A 12,031-nucleotide genomic window follows, 5' to 3' on the forward strand; every position below is an offset into this window, starting at 1 on the left:
GGAGACCATATATTTGGATTGTGTTTTCTGGTTCCATCAACAGAGTACAATATGACCATGAGTAAATCATTTTGTGACTTCCTTTTTTTTTTTCTTATATAAGTGAGATAATACCTAGCACTCAATAAATATATTTAACACTCTTTTGCACTAAAATAAATCAGTTAGAGACAGGTAAAGTTAAAGATTTGCTTTAAAACTTTAATTCCTCCGATGGATTAACATAGTTTTGATTTTTAGAGAATTTATGTTCCTATTTAAAAACAGGATAAACAGTAGTCTATGTAGGATGATTTCTGTCCTGAGATAATTTAGATTTTTTTTTCTCATTCTAATGTACAATAAGAAAAGGGAGGAAGATGAAGCCCTTTGCTTTAGACTTTTTGTTCTTTTTTTCCCTCTACAAATCATTATGTTATTGCTACTACATCTTTATTAATCAGATGTTGCTTCTAAACTGAAGTATACTTTGCTTTATTTAAATTCCATTTATTTTTCTAGTTCGTTATAACATAAGATGATAGATCTTTATTTTCTTCACTATCATTTCTGCTCTGATTATTTCATAGACATCCATTTATATGAGAAAAATGGTATAAATGTTATCCATGTTAAATAGAATGAAAAGCAGAAAATGAAAACAAGCTAAGTTAAATGAGTATTCTGATAGTAAATACACAGGAAAGCTGGATTTAGATTTGGGCATAATGCTAAGTCAACCTTTTAATATAATCTCGGAGGTGCAGGCAATTTTGTCTCATTATCAACAGCTTCAAAAATGCAGGTGTCTTCCCCCTCCCCTTTTTTTTTTTTTGCTTAGGGTGTTTATGTCTTTGTGAAAAATGGGATAATGGATACAGTACAATTTGGAAAAGGTAGGTGAGTAAATAATTAGAAATGTTGTATTGTGTTTTTAAATTGCTTTGTTTAAATATGAGAAAAATAAACTTGGTATGTTACCCATTATCATGCATTTGCCAACTCAGAAGATACTCTCTATAGCAATTTATTGGTAATAATAGCAAAGCAATAGTATTCATTATTCAGCAGTTATTATTGGCTAAGGTGTTGTACTAAACATTTTACATAATTTTTGTCACAATTCTGTTAGTATTGGTATTATAATTATTCCCATTTTACAGATGAGGGCAACTGAGGTTTAGAAAGGTTAAGTAGGTTATTGAGGTTACATAACTACAAGTGGTAGTGGCAGGATACAAACTGAGGTCTGTTTTAACTACTAAGTCTATATTATATATCATAAAGCATAAATTAAAAACATGTCTCCATTGTTGCTAATTAGTTTAAGTGCTATTTGCTGTTAAAATACATTGTATTTTGCTGTCAACGGCTAGGAAATGTTATAGCAATCACTAACCCTGGAATATTTAAGCTAATGTTTAAAAAGCAATTATATTTGACTCTAGCTTGTTAATGGTATTTAGCAACAGATACAGCTTTCTAATATTCCTGGCTTATGCCAGTTGTCATAGTAAATATGTATGGGAGATAGAAAGATGAGCTAAAATTTTGAATGTTTCCATGAAGTTGATGACCTGTTTTTGAATTATCATTATTTAATGTATTAGGAATAAATTCAAAATTATATTCCTCATCAATCATTAGGAATAGGATTAAATATGTGATTGCCATTAAATAATTAACTATGATAGAAAAGTATACTTTTGGAACTAGAAACAATTTAAATATATAGAAAGCCAAGAAATCTGGACTTTCACCTACTCTTTATCTACTTTTTATCTAGGCTCAGTGATGATTAACCAACAGCAGTGGCTGTCTTGAGATTATTAGGGAATAGTGGCAAGCAAGGTCTAGTAGCTGTGTATATCCTTAAACTATTATTCAAAACTCCTTTATAAAGTATCTATTTCGGTTCTCACTGGAGGCTACCAGTGTTTGAACAGATAAGGGCAGAAGCATGTTCATTATAGAGATATAATACATACACAGTCAGAAATTCACCTTATGGTAACCCATATTAAGATGTGCCCTCTAGCATTACATTTCTTTATAGTAATGACCACTGGTATCATTAAGAAAAGAAATATTAAATCACCTATAGAAGGAAAATGTTATTTCGTAACAAGTAAATATATCTAGTTTTTTAGGTTGCTACTCATATCGTCATTATATATAGCTCTTTTGAAGAGTGTTTAAACCTTATTATCTTAGCAAATCTCTTTAACCTTCCTGCATCATAACTGTATAGAATGCCCAGTAGAATTCAGTTATTTATGTTAATTTTTAACTGATTTCTTGAGATGCTTATGTCTATCTGAAGAATCCTCCTCGAGACTTTCTTCCGAAAATGGGAGTTATTACAGTTTCAGGATTGGCGGGCTTGGTTTCAGCAAGAAAAGGTAGGGTTTTTAAGAGTATATTCTCTCTTAATGCCACGATATTAGTTTCTGAATTTTACGATCATAAGAAAACGTCATATGCTTTATTGAATATTATCTGGATAGGCTACTGTAAAGATTTTTAGATTCTGTATTACAGCATGCTTACTTTTATAAGGACTTTGTGTTTTCAAAACTATAGCTATTCCAAAGGCAGTTCAACGTCATTAGTCATTAGGGAAATGCAGATAAAAACTAGAATGAGATACCATGTCAGTTCTAACAACATTGGTCAGGATGAGACCAAGAGAAAATAAAATTTTATCTCATATATCAGTATCTCTGTCTCAAATCTTTAAAGTAGCCCCCAGAATATGGGGGATCATGACTGAGAAAATTAGTTTGAGTGATTAGTATATATTTTTACGTTAAGGTAAAACTCTCAAGAAATTTTTTCGGTAGTTAGCGACTCTTAAGGTCTTAAAAAAAAAGTTACCTAGAAAACAAAATGACAAATTATAATTTTAATAGGAACAGCTGTATATTCAAAAAAATTTTATTTCAAAATTATGACACAGTAGATTCATACAATTCTATCAGTTTTAATATATACATAGAGTCATGTAACCATCACCACAACCAGGATACAGAACAGTTATATTATTCCCAAAAAGTACCTCATGCTATCTGTCTGTAGTCAGACCTTCTTCCCACTTCTAACTCCCAGAAACACTGATCTGTTCTGTGTCACTCTAGCTCTGCCTTTTTGAGAATGCCATCTAAATGGAATCATACATAGACTGGCTTCTTTCACTCAGATTATCAAGATTGTTGCATGTGTCAATAGCTTGTTCCTTTTTGTTACTAAGTAGTATTTCTTCATATGGATGTGCCACAGTTTACTTTATCACTTACCTGTTGGACATTTGGGTTGTTTCCAGCTTTTGGTCATTAGGAATAGAGCTGCTATGAAAATTTGTATACAGGGTTTTCATTTCTCCAAGCCCTTACTAAGCTAGTGTAGTTCTCTAGTCACTAGCCATTTTGGTCACCTTTCAGTCATCCTTTGTCCACACTCCAGTTGGCAGACATTGTCCCCAAACTAAATTGCTTATATTTGGAAGGCACAGCTCTGAGCCAGTCTGGAATCTGATGTCAGGTACTTTGTAGTTTGTTTTTCCAGCTATAGTCCTAAAAGCCTCAACTCAAGGCATAATTAAGTACAAAACTGCTGTGCAATTATAAGAACATTCTAGCATCCTAACTCTAACATATCTCTCTCTCTCTCTCTCTCTCTCATATATATAACATATATAACAGATATATGTATAACATATATATATAGCATATACATGAGAGTTAGGATGGTAGAATGTTCATATATATATATAGATATAGATATAGATATCATCTGGATGGACATAACACTCTCTCTATAGCTAATATGAATGCCTCCCTATATCCTATTTCTTATTATAGTAGGCAAGCAACTTCTAATTGAATAGGTATTATAAATTATTCAGTAAGAAATAATTAAAAACCAAGATCACGATATAAAACAATAAGACTCAAAGAATTAAATTTTGAAGGAAATTGTCCAAAACGTATTACTCCGTTTCTCAGTAAAATACTTATACCATTCTTGCAAGAGAAAATGTTCCGTAGGTCATTCACCATGTTTCCAAATGTCAGAGCTAGAATAGTCTAACCCAGTGTTTTTCAAATTGGAGATCTCAACCTATTAATAGATAATGACATAAATATAATGAATCTCAGGAGACATTTTACCTTTGTTTTAAAAAATTATATTTTAAGTTCCAGGGTATATGTACAGCATGTTCAGATTTGTTACATAGGTAAACGTGTACCATGATGGTTTTCTGCACCTGTCAACCCATCAGCGAGGTATAAGCCCAGCATTCATCAGCTATTTTTCCTGATGCTCTCCCCCCGCCACCCTCCCATGACAGGCCCCAGTGTGTGTTGTTCCCCTCCGTGTGTCCATGTCTTCTCATTGCTCAGCTCCCACTTACAAGTGAGAACATGCAGTGTTTGGTTTTCTGTTCCTGTGTTAGTTTGCTGAGGATAATGGCTTTCCAGCTTCATCCATGTCCCTGCAAAGGACATGATCTCATTCCTTTTTATGGCAGCATAGTATTCCATGGTGTATATGTACCACATTTTCTTTATAAGTCTATCATTGATGGACATTTGGGTTGATTCCATGTCTTTGCTATTATGGGTAGTGCTGCAGTGAACATATGCATACATGTATCTTTATAATAGAATGATTTATATTCCTTTGGGTATATACCCAGTAATGGGATGGCTGGGTCAAATGGTATTTCCAGTTCTAAATCTTTGAGGAATCGCCACATCTTCCACAATATTTGAACTAATTTACATTCCCACCAACTATGTAAAAGCATTCATTTCTCTCCACAACTTCACCAACATCTGTTATTTTATGACTTTAGTAAAAGCTGTTCTGATTGGTGTGAGATATTATCTCATTGTGGTTTTGATTTGCATTTCTCTGATGATCAGTGATATTGAGCTCTTTTTCATGTTTATTGGCCACATGTATGTCTTCTTTTGAGAAGTGTTTGTTCATGTCCTTTGCCCATTTTTAAATGGGGTTCTTAGTTTCTTTCTTATAAATTTGCTTAAGTTCCTTGTAGATTCTGGATATTAGACCTTTGTGAGATGGATAGATTGCAAAAATTTTCTCCCGTTCTATAGGTTGTCTGTTCACTCTGATGATGGTTTCTTTTGCTGTGCAGAAGCTCTTTAGTTTAATTAGATCTCATTTGTCAATTTTTGCTTTTGTTGTGATCGCTTTTGGTGATTTCATCATAAAATTTTTGCCCATGCCTATGTCCTAAATGGTATTGCCTATATTTTCTTTTAGGATTTTTATAGTTTTGTGTTTTATGTTTTAAGTCTTTAATCCATCTTGAGTTACTTTTTGTATAAGGTGTAAGGAAGGGGTCCAATTTCAGTTTTCTGCATATGGCTAGCCAGTTTTCCCAACACCATTTATTAAATATTGAATCCTTTCCCCATTGCTTGTTTTTGTCAGGTTTGTCAAAGATCAGATGGTTGTAGATGTGTGGTTTTAGTTCTCTATTCTGTTCCATTGGTCTGTGTGCCCATTTTTGTACAAATACCTTGCTGCTTTGGCTACTGTAGCCTTGTAGTATAGTTTGAAATCAGGTAGCATGATGGCTCCAGCTTTGTTCTTTTTTGCTTAGGGTTGTCCTGGCTATATGAGCTCTTTTTTGGTTCCATGTAAATTTTAAAATAGTTTTTTTCTAATTCTGTGAAGAATGTCAATGATAACTGAATGGGAATAGCATTGAATCTGTAAATTCCTTTGGGCAGTATGGCCATTTTCACGATATTGTTTCTTCCTATCCATGAGCATGAAACGTTTTTCCATTTGTTTTTGTCTTCTCTGATTTCCTTGAGCAATGGTTTGTAGTTCTCCTTGAAGAGGTCTGTCACTTCCCTGTTAACTGTATTCCTAAGTATTTTATTCTTTTATGGCAATTGTGAATGGGAGTTAATTTGTGATTTGGCTCTCTGCTTACCTGTTGTTGGTGTATAGGAATGCTAGCAAATTTTGGACATTGATTTTTGTATCTTGAGGCTTAGCTGAAGTTGCTTATCAGCTTAAGAAGCTTTTGGGCTGAGTTGACGGGATTTTCTAGATACAGGGATCATATTGTCTGCAATCAAAGATAATTTGACTTCTTCTCTTCCTATTTCAGTACCCTTTATTTTTTTCTCTTGCCTGATTGCCCTGGCGAGAACTTCCAGTACTATGTTGAATAAGAGTGGTGAAAGAGGGCATCCTTTTCTTGTGCCAGTTTTCAAGGGGAATGCTTCCAGCTTTGCCCATTCATTATGATATTGGCTATGGGTTTGTCATAAATGGCTCTTATTATTTTGAGGTGTGTTCCTTCAATATCTAGTTTATTGAGAGTTTTTAACATGAAGGGATGTTGAGTTTTATCAAAGGCCTTTTCTCCGTCTATTCAGATAATCATGTGATTTTTGTCTTTAGTTCTTTTTACATGATGAATTACATTTATTGATTCGCATATGTTGAACCAGCCTTGCATCCCAGGGATGAAGCCAACTTGATCATGGTGGATAAGCTTTTTGATGTGCTTCTGGATTTGGTTTGCCAGTATTTTATTGAGGATTTTTGCATTGATGTTCATAAGGAATATTGGCCTGAAGTTTTCTTTTTCTTTTTTTTGTTGTATCTCTGCCAGGTTTTGGTATCAGGATGATGCTGGCCTCATACAATTAGTTAGGGAGGAGTCCCTCCTTTTCAGTTGTTTGGAATAGTTTCAGAAGAAATGGTACCAGCTCCTCTTTGTACCTCTGATAGAATTCAGATGTAAATCCATCTGGTCCTGGGGTTTTTTTGGTTGGTAGAATATTTATTACTGCCTCAATTTCAGAACTTTTTGCTGGCCTATTCAGGGATTCAACTTCTTCCTGGTTCAGTCTTGGGAGGGTGTATGCGTCCAGAAATGTATCCATTTCTAGATTTTATAGTATATTTGCATAGATGTGGTTGTAGTATTCTCTGATGGTGTTTTGTATTTCTGTGGGATCAATGGTGGTATCCTCCTTATCATTTCAGATTGTGTTTATTTGAATATTCTCTCCTTTTTTCTTTATTAGTATAATTAGCAGTCTATTTTATTGATGTTTTTCAATAAAATCATCTCCTCGATTTGTTGATTTTTTTTTTTTTTTTTTTTTTGAAGGGATTTTTGTGCCTCTGTCACCTTCAGCTCTGAAGCTTGGTTATTTCTTGTCTTCTGCTAGCTCAGTGGTTTGTTGGCTCTTGGTTCTCTAGTTATTTTAGTTGTCATGTTAGGATGTCAATTTGAGATCTTTTTAGCTTTTTGATGTGGGCATTTAATGCTATAAATATCCCTCTTAACACTACTTTAGCGGCATTGCAGATTCTGGCACGTTGTCTCTTTGTTCTCATTAGTTTAAAAGAACATCTTGGTTTCTGCCTTAATTTCATTATTTACCCAGAAGTCATTCAAGAACAGCTTGTTCAATTTCCATGTAGTTGTGCGGTTTTGAGAGAGTTTCTTAATCTTGAGTTCTAATTTGATTGTGCTGTGGTCTGAGAGACTGTTATGGTTTCAGTTCTTTTACATTTGCTGAGGAGTGTTTTACTTCCGATTATGTGATCAATTTTAGAGTAAGTGCCACATGGCACTGAGAAAAATGTGTATTCTGTTTTTGTTTTTGTTTTTGTTTTTTTCCTGGAGTGGAGAGTTCTGTAGATGTCTATCAGGTCCACTTGATCTAGAGTTGAGTTCAAGTCCCAAATATCTTTGGTAATTTTCTGTCTCGATGATCTGTCTGATACTGACAGTGGAGTATTAAAGTCTCCCACTATATTATGTGTGGGTCTGTATCTCTTTTTAGGTCTTTAAGTACTTGCTTTATGAATCTGGGTGCTCTTGTATTGGGTGCATATATATTTAGGATAGTTAGCTCTTCTTGTTGAATTGAACCCTTTACCATTATGTAATGTCCTTCTTTGTGTTTTTTGACATCTGTTGGTTTAAAGTCTGTTTTGTCAGACACTAGGATTGCAACCCCTGATTTTTTTCTGCTTTCCATTTGCTTGGTAAATGTTCCTGCATCCTTTATTTTGAGTCTGTGTGTGTCTTTGCACATGAGATGTGTCTCTTGAATACAGCACACCGATGGGTCTTGTCTTTTTGTCTGGCTTGCCATCCTGTGTCTTTTAATTGGGGCATTTAGTCCATTTTCATTTAAGGTTAATATTGTTATGTGTGAATTTGATCCTGTCATAATGGTGCTGGCTGGTTAATTTTGCAGACTTGTTAATGTAGTTGCTTCATAGTGCCATTGGTCTGTGTACTTCAGTGTGTTTTTGTAGTGGCTGGTAATGGTTTTTCCTTTCCGTGTTTAGTGCTCCCTTTGAGAGCTCTTGCAGCGCTGGTGTGGTGGTGATGAAATCCCTCAGTATTTGCTTGTCAGGATGCATTTTATTTAAAAATAGAGGAGAACAGCAAATATCAGAGTAGTTTTTTCTTGCAGACTGGCCTCTCTTATCAGGTAAAGAGAGGATGACTGTAAGTCTTTTAAAAATCTTTAAAATGACACATAAGGAAAAACTGCCACCTGCTATGTTTAGGAGCAGCACAAGTAGGGGAATTTGGTTAAGTCAAGGGAACTTACATCAAGAGATATTAGAATTATGAAATAAGAAATTTAACTATAGGTAACGGAATAACAGCGAGCAGGACTAGAGTAAAGGAGCAACTTAGGACATTTTAATATACTTAAACCCTCTTTCTGCATACCACAAAAGTCTAAATCTAAAGAAAAGCTAAACTAGTTCGAATCAGCCTGGCCGCCCGCCACCCCTCACCTCAGTCCATTATAGACATGACTATAGAAAGCTTCCTTAATAATAGTTAAACCAGACCGATAGAGACCTCTAGTTTTTCTCTTACGTAAACTGCAAATTTGCCTGCAAACATTCATTTTCATTTGTATAATATACCAGATAGGCTGTTCCCTTTTTAGATTAGGGGTTGTATAAGCTGCTTCAGATCATGAAAGTACTTATCCCAATTTAAAAATCCATCATCCAATTACCCAGATCATATATACAGTCTAAGATACTCAGAGAAGCATTTAACGTACATATTATTTTGAATCAACAGTTACTTGGAACTAAGCTATGGCTTAAAGTGGTGGATTTCAAACTATTCTGTAGAACCCTTAGTTTCATGGAAGTGTTTAGTGGTGGTATCAGGATAAAGGAAAAGCCATATAGCCAGGGTTTGATACAGAGCTTCCTACCCCAAAGTTAGTCACAGCAGCATCAAGTTTATAGGTTTTATATATTGAATTTCCTAGGGAGATTCTATTTGAAAGATATTTTGAAAGGATTTTGTTACCAAAAAAAGATATGAAAATAACTCTTAAATGATGCATAGTTAAGGCACTTTTTGATATGCATTAATTATGTCAAGTTACTTGCGATTATTATTCAGTATTCTAAATCAGTGACATGAAGGAGTTATGCACCTGTTAAAGTCCTTAGCTGATTATTTAGTTGAGTAACTAACCTTCCTAAATACTTAATCAAAAAGGAGACGTAAGAGAGAGTCCATTTCACTTTAATATGGTGTCACAAACACAGTAGTTAATTAATTCTCTATATTATCATGCTTTATTAGATACTTGCAAAATTGTGGTTATAAATTTGGGTTTCGTAGGACATGAAAAATACCTAGCTTTCAAGCAGCAGAAAATCATCCATTCCTTTTGTGTAGGTAATTGTCAGTATTAGATTGAGAATACTTTTGTTAAATTGGACATGACAGCTAAGGGGTAATTGACTTGAGATCCTTAAGGGCATTTTGGCTTCCATCTTGATTGGTATAATTACATAAAAAGTAATTTAACAGAGTGTCATGGCTTACCAGGGGAGCAAAGAAAGCATTACGGTATAAGAACATCAAGTCTCTGGTGGCATATATTTGGAGTTTAATAATTTATTTGCATTTTATAGGTTCCAAGTTTAAGAAAATTACTTATCCTCTGGGACTGGCCACTTTAGGAGCAACTGTTTGCTACCCAGTTCAGTCCATAATAATTGCTAAGGTAAGTTCTTTTTAAATAATAGCAACATTTCAGTATTTGTTTAAACTCTCAGTGTGACAATATTTAAATGTTACACAGCACCTTCAACATTTAATTTTAAGAGATGTAGTTGGTGTCAACTCTGTTGGCCAAATCACATTAGCATCTCAGCATGGTAAATGCCATTCTTAATAGGATGAATTTGTTTAAATATAATTCAACAATGTAAAGGCAGATTTGAGGATTACGTTCAGAGACACTGAATTAGAATTTATGGGGAGAAATACTGCTCTATTATTAAGGTATATAAACTTCAATTTTTATGTAAAAGAAGATTAAAATACTAGCAGCTGTTTGGTTCAGCAGATTAACCTGACATGAGAAACAACCAGTTGATAGATTGGCTTCAGTGGTTTTTGAACGTAAAACACACACACACACACACACACACACACACACACACGAACTCAATATTGAAACCACTTAGAACTAAGAAACACCTGTATAAATGCTTATTATAGTTGTTTTGTCTTTTTCTTGTGAGCTTAAGTACAAATCCAGATTCTTTTAATGATTTGAACAGTTTTTGTCAGTATTTTATTTTTAACACATGTTCAGATTGAGAAGGAAAACTTTGGGTTATGCATTTTTCTCCCTCTTTTCCTTCTCCTCTTAATTCCCAACAGTTAACATATCCCCCTCATGCTTGAAACAATGTGTGGTGTTACCAGAAGGACTTTCTGTACTTGTATTCCCATTGCTTCATCTCTTTAACTATTGATGTAGAGAAAGTTGCCTATTGAGAGTGTCAAGGATATGGTGTACTATGTAGTTTGTAATGTGATCAAACTATAGAAGCTCATAACAGAGGAAGAGAACATTATTCATTAAGTCTACTTATACCTGAAATAATTGATAACATGGTAAACTTATTTTTAAAACTTTCTTAATAATTTACATAGGAATTAACCACTGAAATCAATAAAATGCTAGTATTGGAAGAAAACATTAAGCTCATTTAATTCAACTTTGATCTTTTCTCATTTATCTATAGGGAAACTGTGGCTCAGAGGAGTTTCATAGTGACTGATTTGCCCAACATCATACTGAGCTTCAGATTTTTTGGCCTCCATGTTCATTACTCCTCCCAGTGGATGATGCTTCCACTGATTCTTCTTTTTTTTTTTTCTGTTTTTTTGAGATGGAGTCTTGCTTTGTCACCCAGGCTGGAGTGCAATGGCGCAATCTTGGCTCACTGCAGCCTCCGCCTCCTGGATTCAAGTAATTCTCCTGCCTCAGCCTCCCGAGTAGCTGGGATTATAGGCGCCCACCACCATGTCCAGCTAATTTTTGTAATTTTAGTAGAGACGGAGTTTCACCAGGTTGGCCAGGCTGGTCTCGAACTCCTGACCTCAGGTGATCCATCTGCCTCGGCCTCCCAAAGTGCTGGGATTATCGGCGTGAGCCACTGTGGCCAGCCCTGATTCTTCTTTTTTCTAAGAGTAATGACATCATGGTTGTTTTTAAAAATTGTGCCTGCTTATCTTTAGATAATCTAAATATTTCAGAAAAGTTTAGGGGAAAAAAATCGCCCAAAATGCATCTATCCATACAAATATCCATGTCCACATTTGGATGGAATGTTCTTCTAGACATCTTAACATACATACACAGAGATAGAAAAACAAATGTATGAATAGACAGGTAAGAATGAGATCATAGTATGTGTCTTATTTTTATTTTTTAAAATAAAGTATTGAATTTTACTTTTACAAAAGGAAAAAAAAGAATTGCTGAACTTCAAATAGCAATTTTTCTAATATAAGAGATTAACTTGTAAATGTTCTTCTGGGGTAAATAATTGTTACTTTAATTCTTAGGGTTGAAATCCTTGCTTTTCTTTTGACTATAATAATATCATATTTAATATTTTAAAAATTCAAATATATAATTTTTTTAACCTGAGATTCATGATGGACTTTAGAGAGTCTGTAGCACACCCT

The 12,031-nt window shown here is 34.3% G+C and overlaps 1 protein-coding gene across 3 annotated transcripts in view; it reads left to right on the forward strand.

Moving 5' to 3' along the window:
- The window catches only part of APOOL (apolipoprotein O like), an 82,314-nt gene that overhangs the window by 51,312 nt on the left and 18,971 nt on the right, over positions 1 to 12,031 (forward strand). For all 3 annotated transcript variants that reach the window (XM_003917944.4, XM_009197866.4, XM_021932867.2), the window contains exons 4-6: positions 821 to 875; positions 2,283 to 2,381; positions 9,958 to 10,049. In XM_003917944.4, coding sequence (XP_003917993.1) covers positions 821 to 875; positions 2,283 to 2,381; positions 9,958 to 10,049 — 246 coding nt within the window. The remainder of the gene's footprint in view (positions 1 to 820; positions 876 to 2,282; positions 2,382 to 9,957; positions 10,050 to 12,031) is intronic.

This window comes from Papio anubis, chromosome X (genome assembly GCF_008728515.1).
Source record: "Papio anubis isolate 15944 chromosome X, Panubis1.0, whole genome shotgun sequence".
Lineage (NCBI taxonomy): Eukaryota > Metazoa > Chordata > Mammalia > Primates > Cercopithecidae > Papio > Papio anubis.